The sequence below is a fragment of the Callithrix jacchus genome, chromosome 4, assembly GCF_049354715.1.
Source record: "Callithrix jacchus isolate 240 chromosome 4, calJac240_pri, whole genome shotgun sequence".
In the NCBI taxonomy this organism is placed as follows: Eukaryota; Metazoa; Chordata; class Mammalia; order Primates; family Cebidae; genus Callithrix; species Callithrix jacchus.
The window spans coordinates 117,658,567-117,680,716 of record NC_133505.1 but is presented as its reverse complement, the minus strand read 5'-3'; the positions used below and the strand labels follow the sequence as shown (position 1 = coordinate 117,680,716).

The following is a 22,150-nucleotide window of genomic DNA, read 5'->3' as shown; positions in this document are numbered from 1 at the left end:
ATGCTGAAATGTGATTCCCAGGGTTGGAGGTGGAGCCCAGTGAGAAGTGTTGGATCATGGGGTGGATCCCTTATAAATAGTTTAGCACAAGAATTTCCGGAAAAAAAAAAAAAAAAAAAGAAGAACATGACCTAAAACAACAACAACAACAAAATCATTTAGTTTCCTATTCCAGATGAAAATGGAGAAAGAAGTCTGACTAATTAGAGCAGAGATTGGCAAACTACTTTCCTTGAGCCAAATCCCTCTTGATGCCTATTTTTGTAAATGAAGTTTTATTGTAACACAGTCATGCCAGTTCACTTAAATTGCTTACAGCTGCTTCCAGGTTACAACAGCAGTTATGTAATTGTATCAGATACAGTATGGCCCATAAAGCCTAAAATATTTATAGTCAATTTACAGAAAAAGTTTGCAGACCCCTGAATTAGGGGAATGGTACATTTAGGGCCGGGTGTGGTGGCTCACGCCTGTAATCCGAACACTTTGGGAGGCCGAGGCAGGTGGATCATGAGGTCAGGAGTTCAAGAACAGCCTGACCAATATAGTGAAACCCTGTCTCTACTAAAAATACAAAAATTAGTTGGGCATGGTGGCAAGAGCCTGTAGTCCCAGCTACTTGGGAGGCTGAGGCAGGAGTATTGCTTGAGCTTGGGAGGTGGAGGTTGCAGTGAGTGGAGATTGAGCAACTGCCCTCCAGCCTGGGTGTCAGAGCGAGATTCCATCTCAAAAAATTAAAAAAGGAGTGGTACATTTAGTCTTTGTGTTTTTCGAAACTGGATCTACAAAAATAAAAGTAATTTTGCTACAAATAGGCTAACAAAATTTTAGATGGGCAATTTAGAGACCAAAACGAGACACTCAAATTGCAGAATAAAAAGTTGAAAAATGACGTAAGAAATGTTGGGATACAGAAGACTTAATGTTTAGATAATTCTGGGTTCTGTAAAAGATAAAATTCAGAACACCCACATACTCGCTGCTGAAGAGGTATCTGCCTGTTGTTACGCAAGAAATACTTACACACAATGGACAGTAGCCAACTCCACAGAGTTTTGCCATCCTATCAAGTTTCAGTGGCACTTTCCTGAAATAACTGTTGCAGTTTTTAAATTAGGGAACATCAATCACATTGGAAAATTCAAACTCTTAAATTTTTGAAACGTGTACGTGGGCTTATTCTCCCAAAGATGATCTTATTTTCTGTTGGACTTGTTATCTAACTTCAGTTTGCTATGATAATAAGAGGGGACTTTCAGGGGAGGGGAGGGAGAGTTTTTGCTTAAAGGGTATGAAGTTTCAGTTAGACGTGATGAATAAGTTCTGGAGATTAGCTGTACTGCATAGTGATGGCTGTAGTTAATATATGCATTATATACTTGAAAATTGCTAAGAGATTAGATCTTAAATGTTCTTACCACAAAATAATAAGTATGTGAGGTGATAGATACGTTAGCTTGATTTAATTATTTCACGATGTATACATATCAAACTGTCATGTTTTATACCACAGATATGTACAATTTTTATTTATCAATTATACCTTAATAGAGTTGAGGGGGTAGGCATGTTTTCTTCCTTAAATCTATGCGTTACCTTGAAATAGCTAATATCCCAATCCTTTAAGAATCCAAAATCATTTCCTTCCTTAAATCTATGTTACCTAGAAATACCTAATATCTTAATCCTTTAAGAATCCAAAATCATTTAGTAGAAGGTTTCAAAATACCGTAACTTTCATTCATTTTATAAAAACATTCTTGAAAGAATCTTGTATGTGGAACTTCTAAAAGTGTAGTGGAAAAGTGCCTTGACCAAAGTCACAAGTTCTTAACTAGACCACTAACTAGATGTTGAAAAAAGCTGGGTCTCTAGTACCAGCTACCTACCTCTGGACTTCTTTTAGGAGAGAAACCACTGATTTTAATGCTAAATCCACTGATTTGGGGTTATTTTCTCACAGATTAACCTAATCCTAACTAGGGAGTGGTAGTAGACTAGTTTATCTCTAAGGGCTTTACAGCTCTGTAGCTCCATACATTTGTGTGAGGTAGAGCTAGTCGAGGGACATAAATAGAAGTTTTCTTTATCTTGTCAAGATAAAGCAATGCTATATCTTCTATTACCATAAAGAACTACAAACTTTATGGTAATAGAAGACATACTATTTCCAAAAAGAAATTGAATCTCATGTTCATTTTTACACATTTCTCTTTCCTATTTAACTTTTGAGTTTCTTATTTTATCCTGTTTCTTTCATTTTCTCTTATATCATTCTTCTGTATTAGAGCTGTTAGTGCTGTGCCAAGAATTCTTTGTGTTGTGGTGGTTCTTCAAGAGATTGTTCTTGAGGAAGAGTAATGAGTAAGGCTCTGAGCCATCTTTAGCTGCAGGAGCACTGGAGAGAGACATGTGTCTCTATTGATAGACTGACTACAAATTTGGATGGAACTTCAGGTCATTCAGGGTAGGAAACTGCAATAAGCTGGGGACACTTCTCAACCCCACACACCCATGTCCTCTTGCAACCCTGATGGTTGTTACATCAATTGTATCAGAGTCCCTCTTTTTTCATGGGTTTGTTTCTTCAGATTTTCAAAGGCTTTCACATCATTCCTTTCTCCTTAAGCAGTTATTCTGTTTTGCTGTGGGTTCTTTAATTCATTTAATAAATATTCGTTAAGCACATACCATGTGTTTTTTGTTGAGTTCTGGGTCATAATATTCATTTGAACACAGTATCACCTCCCTGAGAGTTTGCCATCAAATGAGAATGTCAGATAAGGAGACAGGCAATTATACAAAATAAAAACTGAGGAATTAAGGAAGCCAACATTGACTTTTGAAAACATTGAACCAGCATGGTTAAATGGAAGGGGTATTTGTTTTCTGTTTTATTGATCCTGATTCTATTGCTTAATAGTTATGTGACTTTGGGAACCTTAACCTCCATTGGTAATTCAGTGTTATCCTAAGTTTTAGAAATGCGTAAGTAGAGCACTTACCCTAATGCCTGCTGAGTAAGTAATTTCTTCCTTTTTCCTAAATTATACATCCGAAAATTGTTATAATTCTGAAGCCTATAAGTAGATAATTTCTCTGACCCCTGCATCACAAGAGGTATGAAAAGTGGATATAAAATTATTTTTAAGACACTTTATTAAACACTCTTCCCATAAAGAAACTATTAGTACAGTCCAATTTTGTAATTGTTTCTTGTTAAATTTACCCAAAATTCCATTAAGAGATACTGACTATAAAACTAATTATCTTAGGAACTTACAGTATGGCTTGTAAAATATGGCATTGCACTAGTAATTCTGTAATCACTGGTCTTGAATTTGTCAAGAGGAAATACTTTACTATCTTCCCACCTCCCTCAACCTGTAGTTTAGCATACCAGTTACTCATAGTCAAAGTGTGATTTTTGTCCAGAAGGGTAATGGTTATAACATTTATTCATGAGATATTTAAAATGCATTTGAGTAAGTCATCAGTAAACTGATTATATCTATTTTCTTAAGACTCATCAGTACAGTTTGAATGTTCCCTATTTGAAGAGTTGAAAAATTATAGAATTTAGGGGTTAATACCATGTCGTATTTAGAAATGAAATGAAATAGCCAAACTAGAAACTGAAATTGGTATAATAACAACACAATGTGTAGTTTTTCGAAAGCTTGACGGTAGTTCAGAATATTACAGTTTGGAGGATCAAATCTTGTTTCATTATATGACTGATCTTTCAGATTTTGCTATGCTTTATGTAATAACTTCCAGCTTTGTTTTTCTGTCATAAGTGTACCTTAAAAATAAGAGAAGCTAATATTATTTATAAGAAGTGTAAACATTAAGATATCAACACAGTGTAGAATTACTTTCTATATATTTTATATAAATCATTCTAAATCATAAATGGGAAATAGTGATGAAATTAGTTACGTTCCTACCAAAAGAAAAGGCCCAGTAAAGCAGAGTGAGGAGGGAAAAAGGGTGAGGAAGAAGGCTGAGGCTTGTGTTGGCAGGAGCAGCACAGTGAGAGTGTGTGACAGCATGAGAAAAATGGATGTGTTCTTCCATCACTGCTGTTCTACTGTCTGTTTGAATTAGACAAATGGCATGTACCCAAGGTAAACTAGGGACAGTGCTCTGAGGACAGTAACCACTTCCACACAGCCCTGCCAGATTCATGAGAGCAGTGGTACATCTGCTTCTTGTTGCTATGGTTGTTACTTAACCTTGTCATGGATACATTACTGTTTCTGTGGCATTTCTTTTGTGAGTTCTCACTCATATTACTTTCTTTAAGTAATTTGGCTGTGCTGGATTGTCTGTTGGCGAGTTAGCACCATTCTGCACCTTGATTGATACTATACTGGTTTTCTGAGAAGTGTGCATGTTGGCTCCCCTCTCCCACTCATTTTGTCTCCCCTTGTTCCATACCACCAAATATAAAATTTAGATACCCTGAAATCCATTATAGGTAATTGATCTGTAGAGATTTTGTTTTGATTTGATTTTGTCTTTTTTTTTCCTTTTAATGGCAAAATTTTGTTTTTACCCTCCTTCCCACCTCAATAGAAAAATTCCACACTGAAACTGCTTTTACATTCCCCTTTCTTGAAGAGCTGCCTCTGTTTTAGGGAAGGCTCTTGTTGGAAAACATTAATGCCAAGATGGGCATTCATTGATTTGTTTAGTAAACTTTTTGTGAATTTTTGTAACCTGCATGACACTGTGCTAAGTGGTATTTATAGATGATTTAGTGAAGTACACATAACGAGTTGCATTGTGAGGGTTAAATAGTCAAAAATACTTTCATCAGAACTACTATTTAAATCATACTATTATATAATGCTTGTGTTTACTGAATGTTTCCAAACGTTCTGTTGTAAAATTTAGTTAATAAAGGTATTTTAAGCTATGGATTGATTTTTTTTCAACTCTTTAGATAAGCTATGTTGCCATTAGAACATTTGAATGAGTTTCATTCTGAGTTTTGTATTGTTAAACGGTGTCTGGAAACTAAATTTTATAATGTGTTACATTTTAGGTCAGAAGACATGTCTTCATCTACATGGCATCTTTCCTTACCTCTATGTGCCATATGATGGTTATGGACAGCAACCAGAAAGCTATCTTTCTCAGATGGCATTCAGTATCGACAGAGCACTTAATGTGGCTTTAGGCAATCCATCTTCCACTGCTCAGCATGTGTTCAAAGTGTCATTAGTATCAGGAATGTAAGTATATAATACCATATTTTGTAATTTCTGTTTATATTTCTATTGCTATTCTATTTAGAAGAAAACATATCCAGTTGATACACTCTGTATTTCTTTTGCTTCTAGTTTAATGGAACTGTAGTGAATTTCTTGCTGTAACTTTTTACCATGAATTTTTATGGCAATGAAAGGTAGACAATTAATTTTGTTTTTTTTCTTTTCTGTTTCTCTGCTTCCTAGAACTTTAGAAATTAATGTAATTTATTCAGCAAATATTTATTAAATACATTTTATATGCTAAGCACTCTTCTAGGGACTTGAGATATATTGCTGAACGAAACAAAGATCTTTGCCCATGTGGAAGGTACATTCTACTATGGGAAACAGATAATAATAAATGTAACATTAAATTAATTTATTTGCTATATGATAATTAGTCCTGTGGAAGGAAAGCAGATATACAAGCAGGATAAGAAGGATCAGTAGTGTGGGGGTAGGGAAGACTGGTGACAATTTTAGAGTAATCAGGGAATGTGTCATTGACAAAGTAATGACAACTGAGCAGAGATCTGAAGGAGGTAAGGGAGTAGGAACAGCATGGAGACCAGGTGATTGGAATGGAAGAGTAAAGGAGAGTTGCATGAAATGAGGTGAGAAAGTTATGAGAGGATAGAGATTGTGAGGACCAATGATTCTCAAAGTGTGGTTTCCTAGTATCACCTAGTATTATTAGCTTTACCTGGTTTGACAACCATGAGAATATACCTCTCATATTTCCAAATACACAAAGAGTGAGTGAATGGCCCCAGCTACTATACACTCAATTCCAATCTGTCACTCCACATGAGCTGCTTTCCATAGGCTACTCTTAATGCTCTGATTGAGCATAGCAAAGATACTAAAGCAGGTCTATAAGACATCCCTCTGTTCACTTGAGATGAGACTGGCATCTAGGTTTGGTGGCTATGCCAGCTTCTTCTGGCTCCCTTCTCGTTTTCTCTTACAGGTGGTCCTCCTAATACATTTCCTACACATTTGGCATTTACTTCATGGAGGATTCAGACTAACACACCTGGGAACTTGGTAGAACTGTTCTCGGAGCCCAGCAATTTGTGTTTTAATAAGCCTTTCTGATGATTCTTATGCATGCTTAAGTTTGGCAATCACTCAGTAGGCTAATATAAGGACTTTGACTTTTACTCTAAGTTATTACATGATTTTGAACAGCCAAGATCTGTCTTAAACTTGAAAGGATTACTTTAGCAACTGTATTAATAATAGATTGTAAGGGGACAAGAATAGGAGGAGGAAGAGAATTAGGACAGTAATCTGGGTAGGAAAATTTGGTGGCTTGATACTAAGGTAGAAAAGAACAAGGAATTAAAATTAAAACAAAAAAGAAAATAGGGTGGCTTGAACTAGGATGATAGTAGGGAAGTAGTGTGAAGTCATCAGCTTCTGGATCTATTCTGAAGGTTGAATTAATAAGATTTGCTGTGTGATTGAGTAGGATTGTGAGAGAGGAATCAAGGTTGACTGCAAAATTTTAAGTGTGTTCTGCTAGTAAGATGGAAGGTGCAGGTGGAACCAACTGATGGGAAAGATCTGGAGCTCATACTGGAACATTTGAGTTGTTTTATGTCTGTATGAAATCCAAGTTGAGACCTTAAATCTGTCTGCTTTCTTCCACGTTTGTCTAGGCTTTCCTCTGGCCCATGATAGTATCATTTGATTGAATTTCCTTCTATTTTTATCTTATATCAGAGCAGCAGAAGTACTCTTCTTATACTGTAAACTTAATTAAAAATTATTGAGTGACTTCATATTATTAGAATAAAATTTAAACTTCTAGCTATAACCTATATGTGACCTCACCCCTGCCTACCTCTGAAACTTGGCTTTCTGTATTCCATCCAGAAACAGTGATCTTCTCTCAGTTCCTCTGCTATGCCAGCTTGTTTCTCACCTAAGTTCTTTGTATATGCAATTTTCTTTCCTTGAGTGTTCTACCCTTCCCCAGTCCTTCAAATCATTGACCTCTTCAGAGAAGTTTTCTTTGACTGTTCCACTTAAAATAAGGTATTTTAAGTAGGGTATTATTATTATTCTGTATCTCAGCCCATTCTTTGTTTTCTTTAGCACTTAATATAGATTGCAGGTATTTTAATTTTTATTATTATTTTTGAGACAGAGGTTCACTCTTCTTGCCCAAGCTATTATTTACTTAATTTTTATGTGTTTCTTCCATTAGCATGTAAACTCCATGAGAAAAAGGACCATGTTTATCTCGTTCATCATTATATTCCTAGTACCTTGTATGGTGTAGGACACTTAGTAGAGATGGCTCTATTTGATTGGATAAATGAATGAGATGAAAGTTTATACTCTTTCAATAACTGTAGCAGTTATGTTAGGGATAATTACCTACTTTATCTTTTAGTTTTGTTTATTTTTGATAGTGTCTAATAACTTTCATATATATATATCTCCTCATTTCAAAGTTGAGTCTCCAAATAGCCCAGTGAAATATATAGTCGTCAATCTTCCTGTATTTTTGATGGGTATTTGTTGAAAGCATTGCCACATTTTTGAGAGTAGTTGAGTTACAAATCTTATTACATGAGGCAGAAGATGAGCTGTTCACTCTAATTTTTCATTGCAGTTTTCTTTTTTCTTCTAATATTTTTGGTCTTTTTCTTCCCTAGATCCCCTTTTTCCGTCCCCTTCTACCTTTTCTCATTCTCCTTCAATTTTTCCTACTTCTTTAAGTGAGGTATGGTTGTATTTAGCTACCAAATTAACATTTATAGGAGGTTTAACTCTATTCTTTTTAGGCTGTCACTATCCTCAGACTGAGCTAAGAGATAGGATGATGACCTCGGGCTAATTTCTGGGATTCCTTCTGACTCATGATTTTAGAGACTCTTCTATAAAGAGATTCTCAATCCATCAAAACTAATTAGTTGAGATTTTTCACTATCAACAATCATTTTTTCTTTGTATTGATATATTTAAAAACTAATTTAAATTTATATATTTAAAAACTAATTTTTATATTTTAAAAACTAAGAGGTATAATTTTTTAAACATGAAAACATCTACTTCAAACTCCTCAATTCTACTTCTTTTCCCCCAAAGAGTCTCCCTGATGAGGAATTCTTTTGGCAAAATCATTCATCTGACTGAAGAGAACCCATATTTCCAGAGACTGCCTTTATATATATGAAAGTTACCATAGCAGGAAAGGGCTATAATTAAGGTTGAATGCACCAATGAGAGAGAATGAGATAATTTATGTATTGTGTCTTTCTTTAACCCATTCTTCATGGCAACAAAATGGGGTGAACAGCAGCAAACTAGACAGGGAGTGTTATTATTAAAAAGTTAAGAAAAAAGTGAAGTATGAGAGGGAGGGATGGTCAGGTGAGACTTTTCTGAAAAGGCAAATTAAGCAGAGTTCTGAACGGAGATTAAACAAGCCATGCAAAAGTCCAGAGCAGAGCTTTCCACTTGAGGGGTTAGAAGGTCTGAAACATTTAGAGTGGCTGGAGGAGAAGGAAGAATGGTATGACTTGAGATTGAAGTGGGAGGCAAGGATGAGATGAGGAACCTTTTAGACCTTGGTAAATAGTTGGATTTTTTTTTTTAAACAGAAATCACTTTATAGCAATAATACATGTGGCTTAAAACAAGTAAAAAATTGTTTACATATACCCAAAATAATAACTCCGCTGCCAAATTAGTCCTTTATTTGATATCCACTATACTATTAGACATGACAGAGAAGTGGTGTCCTAATGAGAGTAAAGGACACCTTTATCTAGATAAACACCTTTATTTTGTTATCTACTGCCTGTCATAAGAGAACAATGTTTTTACATGAAGAGTGGTTGGGTTTATCTACCTAAAGATTTAACCATGTCTTCACAGACCACTTTTAAGCCAATACAAAGCCTTTTATTTCAGTCACAGATGCATACCTGCTTATGTATTGTTTCTAATTACATCATCTTTGAAAATAGTGTTCTGTATATCAGAGGTTGCAGTGTAGTTTCAGATCCTCCTGAGATTATATGAGAGTTCAGCTTATTTCGTCTTGCACCAAGGATTTCTCTCCCTTTTATATAGTCTTTTGCTTCCCCCTTTCCTCATTCCAGCTGATACCCTGAGAAAAAACTCAGCCATAACATGATTAGGTTCCTTAAGTAAGGCCATAGTCTTTTTCAGTCTCTTAAGTTACTGTCTACACAGTTTTTTCACAGACTGCACTTGATACAGTTGTGTGTTACAGGTGTAGTCATATCAGCTACTGAAGCATATACTGTGTGTACATGTAATAGGTAAATTGCCTCTGCCTATTGAACTTATAAAATTAATAATACACAGCTGAATAAGGAAAGTAAAGGACTTTGTTGATGAAGAACTTCAGGTTTTAACAGAAAAAAATGGGAGCCAGAAGAAGGTGCCTGAAAGGTCTGTTTCTCTCATACGTGGTCAGAATAAAGAAAAAAAAAAAGCCATTTAAAGAGTCTTGATGTTTGTGATTAAGGTGTGGATGGTTTGCTCTTCCTTTTGTTCATAGTTTTTTCAAAGTGATAATTATTAATTCCTATCATCAGAATGCAAAGAAAGTGATTTTTTTTACACTTTTAAAAAGCTTCAGCATTTCATATATTAACCTGTGCTAGGTTTGGGGTTTTTTAAATTGTTTTTTTGTGGGGGTGATAATATGTAAGACTGAATTTGGCCAGCTGAATCTAAGTAGGGCAATAAGTTGCATATTTCATCTCTGAATGATGAAAATAATTTGAAATGCCTTTTTCTTCTATTTCAGGCCTTTTTATGGTTATCATGAGAAGGAAAGACACTTTATGAAGATCTATCTTTACAATCCTGCAATGGTGAAAAGGTACAAAGATAAGTGAGACCAAAATATGAATAATTATCATTTAAGTATTTTAATAATAAAAAGAAAAATCTAGAAAGAAGGCCTCTATAGTTTGTAGTCTTATTAAAGGCAGAGACTGTAAGATACACATGTATGTATATAGAGAGAGACCAGTGGCTTAGACTCTAGGAAGGATATTTTAGAGGTGGAGGCTCCCAACTGCTTCGCTATTATAGATTTAGAGAGTTTGTGGAAGTAGGTAAGGAAAGATTATGGCTGCCTTGTATGATGTTAGTGCTCCTCTGGCCAGACCTGAGAGAAACTTTAACTTCAAAGCAAGGAGAAATGTGTAGGAGTGAGTACAGAGTGAGAGGGCTTCTGAGATCTCAGAAATCTGTTGACATTTTACTAGGTGTTGGTGAAATTTTGTATTCCAGGTTTTTTGTTGGTTTTGGTTTTGGTTATTTTTTCTTCCCTCAGTCTCCCTACCTCTAGATTATTCTCTCAATCATCCTTGAGCCCAGGTTATTGAGGACAGGGAAGGGCACATATGGAAGATTTTAATCATCCTTTCAGATTCAAGACATGGATTTTCACTATATATGGTGGCAAGCTAGGTAAAAGTGGCCTTGGAGGTGTGCTGAGTACTGTTTTTTTCAGGAGATCCTCTCTGCTAATAGGTATTGGGATTCAAAAAGAAACTTCTTCATAAAACACAAATTGGATGTTTTCCCATAGTGTATTAAAGCACTACGAGGGGAACAATTGCCCAGGACATGAGGTTTACTCTGGATTCAACCATTTGAGTACCTCACTGAATCACAGCTCTAATCCTAGTGGTTATTCCCTTCTCACTGAACACTGGTTTTCCTACATCCTGCCCTTGATCTTACCCAAAATAACTTGTGTTATGTAGGGTGTCAGAACAATTTTCCAGAATAGGCTCTTATAGACAGTGATATTTCTTGTACCAGTTCTCCTCTACTCATACTTTCTCATATTCATGGAGTACAAAAGAGCAATTTCTGTGGACTCTTATTCTCTCACCCACATAAGGAGTGGTAAGAGAGTAAACCTCAGTCATTTTTCCCTTTCTCATCCACAAGTTGTACTGGAGTGGGAGCCATGATTAAAAGAGCCATAAGTGTTATATAAATAACCTATAAACTACTTAAAGTATAAATATAATCAATTTTTTCCTTGCAACTATAGCAAACACTAAACTCTTCTCAAAAAGTTTGCTTTAGATTATATAGTCAGCTTATGATGCCAGTCTGAAATCTCTGATTTATTATTTTTTTGAGACAGTCTTGCTCTGTCACCCAGGCTGGAGTGCACAGTGGTGCAGTCATAGTTCACTGCAGCCCCAAACTCCTGGGCTCCAGTGATCTTCCCACATTAGCCTCCCATAGTGCTGGGATTACACGCCTGAGCCACCATACCAGACCTGTTTATGCATTTTTAATAAATATTTGTAAAGTGCCTACATTATTTGATGCTCTGTGGAAGTTGCTGGGCAAACATGGTGGCAAAGTGTGCGTGGTTCTTGCCCTCAGGGAAACTACAACAAGCTGGGGAGATAGAGAATAAACAAGTAACTTAAATATATAAGCAAAAATTGTGGTATTCATTGGTCTGCCAGATGAAAATGTCAATTCTTAATTCACCTGTTTACTTATTTTCTCTCTGCTAAGCCCTAGTTTTGCTGATTACTGCAGAATTAAAAAAAAAATCACACACTGGTGCCACTGTAAATTCATGGTTGTCAACTTCACACAGATCCTTCCCTGCCTGCAATGTGTCTACTTATTTTCTGGTTAATTATCTCTACTATTCTTCATCCTCTCCTCAGGCCTTAACTTCTTAGAGAAAATAGAGCTCATCATTCTAGAGAGGTTGTTTTCAAAGTGTGAAGTGGGGATTTCTGAAACCCTTTCAGAGGATTTGTGTGGTCAGAATTATCTTTATTATACTAAAGTACTAACATTTTTGTTATACTAAGGTTATACTGATTTTCCTTTCACACTGTGTTCATTGATAGTGGGTTAATCCAACCCCTTGTCTGAAAGCAGAGTAATGATATCAACTACTAATCATTGTGTTTTCCACCACTAAGCATTCGCCTTAAAAGAAAATCAGTGTCATATAAGAATATTATTAGGACATGGTAAAAATTATTAATTTTATCAAATTTTGACCCTTGATTATATATCTTTATTAATATTTATGTGACAAATTGGAAGTAACGTGAAAGGCTTCCAAGTTTCTTCCTTTTTCAACTACGTGTCTGTGCTCAGCTAGATTTTTCTTCATATGCATCAACCAAAGCAATATATTGCAACAGATTGAGCAGAAGCCAGTATAATAATCCAGCTATCTTCTGTTAAAACAAGGATTTGTAAACATGTAAAACAGCTTTTCTTTTCTAAGTTGTTTTTGTTTTGAAAAATCTAGTTTCAAACAATGTTATTTATTTTAACAGACATACAAGTTTATTGTTCACCTGTAATTTCAGCACTTTGGGAGGTCAGGAGTTTGAGACCAGCCTGGCCAATGTGATGAAACCCCATCTCTACCAAAAAATACAAAAATTAGCTGGGCTTGGTGGCAGGCACATATCGTCTTACCAACTTGGGAGGCTGAGGTGGGAGAATCATTTGAACCCAGGAGGCGGAGGTTGCAGTGAACTGAGATCACCCCACTTTACTGCACTCCAGCCTGGGTGACAGTGAAACCCTGTCTCAAAAATAAAATTAGTAAATAAGTTTCTTAAGCATTTCTGTTTTAATTTCTAATACAGTATATACCAGTAGATATAAACCACATAAACAAAAGCTCTTTAGTGTTCTTGGTAACTTTTTTTTTTTTTTTTTAAACACAGTCTGACTCTGTTGCCCAGGCTGGAGTACAGTGGCACCGTGTCGGCTCACTACAACCTCCGTCTCTTGGGTTCAAGCAATTCTCCTGCCTCATCCTCCCAAGTAGCTGGGATTACAGGCACCTACCCCACGCCTGGCTAATGTTTTCATATTTTTAGTAGAGACAGGATTTCACCATATTGTCCAGGCTGGTCTTGAACTCCTGACCTCAGGTGATCCACCCACCTCGGCCTCCCAAAGTGCTGGGATTACAGGCGTGACCCACCACGCCCAGCCCCTCAGTAACGTTTTAAGAATGAAAGGGGTTCTAGGACCAAAAAGTTTGAGAACCACTGGAATAAAGCTTTTTAAGGCCCTCTGTCAAAGGCCCTTAAACTACATTTACATCCATTCTCTCCTCGCTGCCTATTCCGTGAAAGAGATTTTTCCTCTTGGCCGCTGAGGCTCAGGATCCATCTTTGATGTTGTCAAGGATCTCTTTCATATATCGGCCATTCTCATCTTTCTTTCCCACTCCATTTAAATATTAATAAGACTTTGCTAATTTTATGCACACATTCACACCTTTCTCTTATAGCCATTCTCCTTGAAAGATTTATCTATACTTTGTGTATCCAACTTCTTACCTCCATTCATTGTTTGTTTGTTTTTTGAAACGGAATCTTGCTCTGTTGCCCAGGCTAAAGTGCAGTGGCAGGATCTCAGCTCACTGTAATCTCTGCCTCCCAGGTTCATTCAGTTCTCCTGCCTCAGCCTCCTGAGTAGCTAGGATTACAGGCACCAATACCACGTCTGACTAATTTATTGTATTTTTAGTAGAGACAGGGTTTTTGCATATTGGTCAGGCTGGTCTTGAACTCCTGATCTCAAGTGATTCGCCCACCTCAGCCTCCCAAAGTACTGGGATTAAAGGCATAAGCCACTGTGCTTGGCTTTTTCCATTCACTCTTTAATTTACTCCAACATGGCTTCTACCCCAAACATTTTACTGAAATTGCTTTCACCAGTGGCCTCTATGTTGCTAAATCCAATTTTATGTCCTTAACTTTTTGAACTCATGGTGATGCTTGTGATGCCTTAAAACAATCCTAAATATTAGCTTCTGTGCTACATACTACGTCCAGAATTTCATGTTTCTGCCATTTTGTTGGTTTTTCTTTTAACATCTATGGTTGTTTCTTAGAGTTCTGCCTTAGACTTTAATCTTTTCTCTGTATATTTTCTCTTCCCCTTACAGTTTTATCTACTCCCATGGGTTGATTTGGTTTTGCTTTTTGTTTATCTTTATGCATTTGACTTCCAAATGTACTTGAATAGCCTAATTTCCCTCCAGAGCTTCTAAACAATATATCAAACCACCTGCTGGATAGATGGAATAGCCCAGTGGTTAAGAGTCAGGGCTCACAAGACAGAGAAAATTTGATTTGAATTGTACACCCTTTGTTTTTTAAGACAGGATCTTGCTCTGTTGCCCAGGATGGAGTGCAGTGGCACCATCATACTTTACTGTAACCTGGAACTCCTGGGCTCAAGTGGTCCTCCCACCTCAGAGCTCTTCTCCTTTCTATTGTGTGATTTTTAATTCATTCTAAGATAATTTCTTTATTTGTAGAATGGAGATGATCATACCATAGGCTTGTAATAAAGTACTTTAGCACAGTATCCAATGTATAGTGCGAAATAGGTTAATTACTGCTGCTATATTAATAAAATTATTCTTATTTTCTTTACAATCCCTTTCCAGTATTATTATTGGATACCCACTATACTTATGCCCTTGTGTCTAAATTGAGTTTATCCTTACTACTCTTCCAAAAAAATCCCAAACAAAGCAGTTTTTCCTACAGTTCTTCCCCCTTTCAAATAATTGCAACACCACTAACCAGCTGCTTAAGCAGGAAATTAGGCATCATCCTTTTTTGTCTCACCCTTCACATTTAGTTAGTCATCAAGGCTTGATCGTTTCACCCCTTATATGTCTCCTGAATCAATACATTTCTATAATTTTTGTTGTAGCCACCATCCTTAGTTTTTCCACAACAGCCTATTTAGTCCTTACCTGTAGTCTGTGTGTTCTGTAGCTAGTCTGGCCATGTCACTTTTCTGCTGTTCACTTCTCAGACTAATTTCACTACCTCTTCAAATGTCTTAACACGCTTTGTATGCTCTTACTTCTCACTACTTTTCTAGCCCCACCTCTGACACTAGGTCACAGTCTTACTCAGTGGTTTCAGTTCCTAAATAAGCCATGTTTTCTCATGACCCTTTACATATGCGGTTTTATTTATGTGAATACTCCTCCCTCTCTTAAGAGAAAAAAGTACCTCTAGTTCATTATTAAGCCTCTTGCTTAGAGACTTTTCTCTAAGGTTTTGCGGAAACCACCTCTGCATCTGTTTGCTAAGTGTCTTTTCTAGATGTGTAATATATCTCCCCAGATAGTACTTATTATGCTATTTATAATTGTCTGTTGTTTGTATTTGTCATCATGAAGGAAAAAAAACACTCAGGAAAGAAAAATATCAACATGGTAATATCTCTGAGTGGTGAGATTATAAAGTAATGGTTTCTTTTCTCTTTTTTAATATTTAATCTTTTCAAAATTATTTATTTTTAAAAGAAAAATCTTACTTTAAAAACCTTTTGGTATTTTAATTTTTAAATATAGTTATTATCAAATTGGTTTAAGACAAAATATTCTTCATCCCTGCAGTTTTTTGTTATTCAGAACATGCTTACTTTAAAACTTGGTTGAAACTTCAGTTTCTAACAAAATGCCAATTTCCAGTAAAATAGAGATGAAAATTTTGTGTGCTAATAAGGGCTTTGTTCTCTGTATTTCTATAATCATTGTTTCATTTAACATTTTAGGGAACATAATTTTATGATGCAACTTTTTTTTCTAATTTAGGATATGTGAACTTTTGCAAAGTGGAGCCATAATGAATAAATTTTACCAGCCTCATGAAGCGCATATTCCCTACCTCCTACAGCTCTTCATTGACTACAATCTTTATGGCATGAATTTAATAAATCTGGCTGCTGTCAAGTTCCGGAAAGCAAGAAGGAAAAGTAAGGTTAATTTTCAATCAAATTAAAGTTTTGAAACAAGTGTTGTATGATCAATGATTTATAAAATAATACATATTTAGAAAATAAATGTCGAGTCACTAAAAAAGGAAAAGAAATATATGCAAAGTGGGATTAGCGATTGTTACAAAAAGCATCTCAGCTTTATTGAGTTATAATTCATATCCATTTAAAAAGGACAATGTGATGGTTTTTAGTATACAGACTACTTAAAAGGTATTGTGGGTTTGGTTCCAGACCACTGCAAAAGTGAAGTCTTTACATTGCTTAGCAATTGATATGTATTGTGAGTCTTTTTTAACTTCAGACCTTATGTTACTTTTTATATTTTAGGAATAGTATAGAAGAATAGTATATGATATACAATTCCAGAAATCTCTGGAGTTGTTAGAGCCTTGTTACTTTAGTTCAGCACTTCGCTGAAGATGTGAATAGCTGCAGATTAGTGGAGGTGTTGGTCTCTCAGCATTCCAGATGGATTCCCGAGTCCCTTGAATGATCACCTCCACCAGTGAACAACCTTGTTTATTTTATCTCAGTGGGCTGTACAAACATTGCTATTTTTCTTTGTGTAACATGAACTGAAAAATATTGCAAGCAAAGCTTTAGCTCACTTTAAATCTGGGTGAATTTGGTTTTGCTTTAAAGTTCTTTATTTATAGAGCCTTTGATATTATGAACAAAACAGAATAACAGTAATTTGAGTAAGTGATTTCCTCTCAAAACAAATTTATTTCTCATTTTACATTTTTAACTTTCTGAGGTAAAAGTAGGATACTGCCAGATTTTTTACTCTTAAAATGGAAAGTTACAGACAAGAGAGAAGGCTAGAATGACCCATGTGATAATAGATTAGAATTGGAGAGATGCAGGCATACTTCAGAGATACTGCAGGTTTGGTTCCAGACCACAGACATAAAGCAATATTGCAATAAAGTGACTCATGAATTTTTTTGTTTTCCAGTGCACATAAAAGTTATATTTATGGATGTGTGCTGTGGCTGACGCCTGTAACCCCAACACTTTGGGAGGCTGAGGCGGATCACAAGGTCAAGAGATTGAGACTGTGCTGGCCAATGTGGTGAAACCCCATCTCTACTAAATATACAAAAAATTAGCTGGGCGTGGTGTCACACACCCTGTAGTCCCAGCTATTCAGGAGGCTAAGGCAGGCCAATTGCCTGAACCTGGGAGGAGGAGGTTGCAGTGAGCCGATCTCGCATCATTGCACTCCAGTCTGGCGGCAGAGCGAGACTCTGTCTCAAATAAAAAAAAGTTGGCCTGGCACAGTGGCTCATGCCTGTAATCCCAGCACTTTGGGAGGCCAAGGCAGGCAGATCACGAGGTCAAGAGATCGAAACCATCCTGGCCAACATAGGGAAACCCCATCTCTACTAAAATACAAAAATTAGCTGGGCGTGGTTGTGCACGCCTGTAGTCCCAGCTACTGGGGAGGCTGAGGCAGGAGAACTGCTTGAAGCCGGGAGGTAGAGGTTGCAGTGAGCTGAGATGGCACCACTGTACTCCAGCCTGGTGACAGAGGGAGACTCTGTCCCAAAAAAAAAGTTATATTTACATTGTAGTCTATTAAGTGTGCAATAGCATTATGTCTTTAAAAAAATATACCTACCTTAATTTAAAAATATTTTATTGCTGAAAAATACTAATCATCTGAGCCTTTAGCAAGTTATAATCTTTTGCTGGTGGACGGGCTTGCCTGAATGTTGATGGCTTCTGACTAATCAGAGCGGTGGTGGCAATTTCTTTCTCTCTCTCTCTCTCTCTTTTTTCTTTTTGAGAGAGGGCATCTTTCTGTTGCCCAGGCTGAAGTACATTGGCACTATCATGGGTCACCGCAGCCACTACCTTCTTGGCACAAGTGAACCTCCTGCCTCAGCCTCCTGAAGAGCTAGGCCTACAGGCACACACCCACCACTCCCAGCGGTTGTCTTATTTTTAATTATTTTTGTAGAGACAGGATCTCACTATATATATTGTCCAGGCTGGTCTCGAATTCTTGGGCTCAAGCTGTCTTCCCACCTTGGCCTCATAAAAAGCTGAGATTACTACAGTTGTGAGTTGTACCAGATCCCAATTTCCTGAAATAAGACAACAATAAACTTTGCCACATGGATTCAGTCTCCCTTTCATAAAATATTTCTCTGTAGCACACAATGCTGTTTAATAGCATTTTACCCATAGTAAAACTTCATTCAAAGCTGGAGTCAGTCTTCTCAAATCCTGCCCCTACTGTATCAACTTATGTTTATATAATATTCTAAATCCTTTGTTATCATTTCAATAATGTTCAGAGCGTTTTCACCAGGAGTAGAGTCCATCTTAAGAAACTGCTTTTTGCTCGTCCATGAGAAGCAACTCCTCATCTGTTCAACTTGGGTTTTTTTGTTTGCTTGTTTGTTTGTTTTGAGACAGAGTCTTGCGCTCTCACCTAGGTTGGAGTGCAGTGGCACGATCTCAGCTCACTGCAACCTCTGCTTCCTGGTTTCAGGCGATTCTCCTGCCTCAGCCTCCAGAGTAGCTGAGATTATAGGCACATACCACCACACTTGGCTGATTTTTCATACTGTTTGGTAGAGATGGAGTTTCACCATGTTGGCCAGGCTGGTCTCAAACTCCTGACCTGAAGTGATCTGCCTGCCTCAGCCTCCCATAGTGCTGGGATTACAGGTGTGAGCCATTGCGCCTGGCCATCTGTTCAAGTTTTATCAGGAGATTGCAGCAATTTAGTCACATCTTCAGGTACCACTTCTAATTTTAGTTCTCTGGCTGTTTCTACCATATCTGCAGTGACTTCCTCCATTGAAGGTTTGAACCCCTCAAAGTCATTCATTAGGATTAGAAATCAACTTCTTCCAAACTCTCATTCATGCTGATACTTTGACTTCCTCCCATAAATCACAGTTTTTTGTTTTTTGGGTTTTTTTTTTTTGACAAGATCTCCCTCTGTTGTCCAGTCTGGAGTGCAGTGGCACAATCTTGGCTTACTGCAACCTCCACTTCCTGGGTTAAAGTGATTCTCCTGCCTCAGCCTCCAGAGTAGAAGGGATTACAACTGTGTGCCACCACACCTGGCCAATTTTTATATTTTTAGTAGAGATGGGGTTTCACTATGTTGGCCAGGCTGGTCTCAAATTCCTGGCCTCAAGTGATCTGCCTACCTCAGCCTCCCAGAGTGCTGGGATTACAGGCATAAGCCATTGTGCCCAGCTTTAAATCACAAATGTTTAATGGCATCTTGAATGGTAAATTCTTTCTTGAAAGTTTTCAATATATTTTGCCCAGATCCATCAATGGAATCATTGTCAGTGACAGGTATGGCCTTATGTACTACTTAAATAAGACTTCAAAGTTGAAATTACTCTTTGACCCATGGGCTACAGAATGGATGTTGGGTTAGCAGGCAGGGAACCATCATTAGTCTTGTACATCTCCAACAAAGCTATTGGGTGACCAGGTATGTTGTCAGTGAGCAGTAAAGTTTGAAAGGAATCTCTTTTTCTGAGTAGTAGGTCTCAACAATGGGCTTAAAATATTCAGTAAACCATGCAACAACCGATACTACAACTGTCATCTGTGCTTTTTTGATCCACTTATAGAACACAGGCAGGGTAGATTTAGCATAATTCTTAAGGGCCCTAGGATTTTCAGAATGGCAAATGAGCATTGGCTTTAACTTCAAGTTACCAGCAGCATCAACTAACCCTACCAGGAGAGTCTTCTGAAGCTTTGAAATCAGGCACTAACTGCTCTCTAGGAGTGAAAGTTGTAGATATAATCTTCTTCTCAGATAAGATAGTTTTCATCTACCTTGAAAAATCTGTTATATAGTGTATCCACCTTCATGAGTTATCTTAGCTAGATCTTCCAGAGAAGTTGCTGCAGCTTGACATCAGCCCTTGCTCTTTCACCTATCTGCAACAAGGTCATTTCACTTTCTTATTGTTCATGTGTTCCATTGGAGTAGCACTGTTAATTGTCTTCAAGAACTTTTCTTTGCATTCATGACTTGACTGACCAGTACAAGAGACCTAGTTTTGGGCTTATTTTGGCTTTTGACATGCCTTCCTCAGTAAACTTAATCATTTCTAGTTTTTGATTTAATGTGAGAGACATATGACTCTTCCTTTCATTTGAAGATTTAGAGGCCGTTGTAGAGTTACTAATTATCCTAATTTCAATATTGTTGTGTCTCAGGGAATAGGAAGGTGCTAGGAAAGAAAGCAACAGGAATGGCCAGTCAGTGGAGCAGTTGGAACACACTCAAGTTTACTGTCTTTTATGGGTACAGTTCATTGTGGTACCTGAAAACAATTCCAATAGTAACATCAGAGATCACTGTTCACAGGTTTGAATTATTGCACAAGGTACCAAAATGTGATACAGAGAGACACAAAATGAGCACATGCTGTTGTAAAAATGGCAACAATAGATTTGCTCAATGGAGGGTTGCCACAAATGTTCAATATGTAAAAATTGCAGTATCTGCAAAATGCAATAAAGCAAAGCACAATTTAATAAAGTATTCCTGTATTTGAGGTTATGCAACCATAACCACAAATTTAGAACATTTTTATCATCTCTGAAAAAAAATCCTATGTCATGTAGCAGTCACCCCCAAGCTTCCCATGCCTCCCACTCCTGAGCAACCACTAATCTACTTCTGATCTCTATATATTTGCCCATACTGCTCATTTAATGTAAGTGGAATTATATAATATGTGGGGGTTCTTTTCTACTTAGCATAATGTTTTCAAGGTTTTTCAGTGTTATAGCTCTTATCAGTACTTCTTATGGCCAATACTCTGTTATGTGGACATACTATATTTTGTTTATTCCTATCCCAGTTGACAGATATTTGGGCTATTATGAACAATACTGCTATGAACATCCATGTATGAATTTTTGTGTAGCTATATATTTTCATTTCTCTTGAACATATAGGTGAGAGTAGAATTTCTGTGTCATGTGTTCTAGCATCTTTTGCCTTACCATTGACTTCCTTCCCTTCTCTTGCTCTTAAAATGAAAGTGACACTTCCAATCCTAACACCCTTTCTAACTGCCATATTTTTTTTCTCTTCCATCACTGTCAACCTTCTCAAAGCAGAGGTTAGCATTTTTTGTTTCCTAGTTTACCAGCTATTCACTTTTGGTTTAATTCCTCCCGTTTCTTCTACCATGCCCAAACTATGCTCTGAAAAGTTACCCAGGAGGATTTTTTGTTGTTTTTTCCCTGAATAGTGGACTAGGTTAGTGGGATTCATCCTTCTGCTAAAAATAATTTATATGCCAGGCGACGTGGAAAGAAAAAAAATTTAAATGCATTGAAGAGTTTATGAACAATAAAGAAGTACAGGCCAAAAAGGAATAGAGTGCTAAAAGTCACTTTTGCCCTGAGGGCATTTACTAATTCTGGAAAATTAAGAGCCTTCTTTGAGAAGACCCTACTGTGTGAGAGATGGAAACCAAAACTGGGTCCTGCTCAACAGGCGGGAACCCTCCACAGGTTAAGTTAGGGCCTCAAATGCATATTCTCATAAATTGAGCACAGACTGGGAAATTGAACATACTTCAGACATTATTTTTTCAGTATAGTTTGAATATCCTGGGACTAAAAGAGATCCCCAAATCCAGAGCATGATCTAAGGTGGTGTTGGTCTAGTAATATACTCAGATCTGACAGAAGCAGCAAATGCAGATCCTTCCTTGAGGATATTATTTTTATTATTATTTTTTTCTCTTTGAGACAGGGTCTTGCTGTCACCAGGTTGGAGTGCAGTGGCGTGAACATGGCTCACTGCACCCTCCACCTTCTAAGATCATGTTCCACTTCACCCTCTCATGTAGTTGGGACCACAGACCTGTGCTGCCAACCCTGGCCAATTTTTCAATTTTTTGTAGAAACGGGGTCTTACTTTGTTGTCCAGGCTGGTCTTAACCTACTAGGCTTAAGCATTCTTCCCACCTCAGCCTCCCCAAATGCTGGGATTACAAGCATGAGCCACTGTACCTGGTCTATTCTTATTGGTCTCAAATTGTTTCTAAAAA

The 22,150-nt window shown here is 37.1% G+C and overlaps 1 protein-coding gene across 7 annotated transcripts in view; it reads left to right on the top strand.

The window, feature by feature from the left end:
* REV3L (REV3 like, DNA directed polymerase zeta catalytic subunit) overlaps positions 1-22,150 on the top strand; it is a 202,051-nt gene that overhangs the window by 62,088 nt on the left and 117,813 nt on the right. For all 7 annotated transcript variants that reach the window (XR_013534485.1, XR_013534486.1, XR_004742016.3 and 4 more), the window contains 3 exons: positions 5,054-5,243; positions 10,060-10,134; positions 15,904-16,064. Coding sequence is in view for 4 of the 7 variants with exons in the window: in XM_035296532.3 (XP_035152423.2) it covers positions 5,054-5,243; positions 10,060-10,134; positions 15,904-16,064 (426 nt within the window). In the remaining 3 variants the exon portion in view is untranslated. The remainder of the gene's footprint in view (positions 1-5,053; positions 5,244-10,059; positions 10,135-15,903; positions 16,065-22,150) is intronic.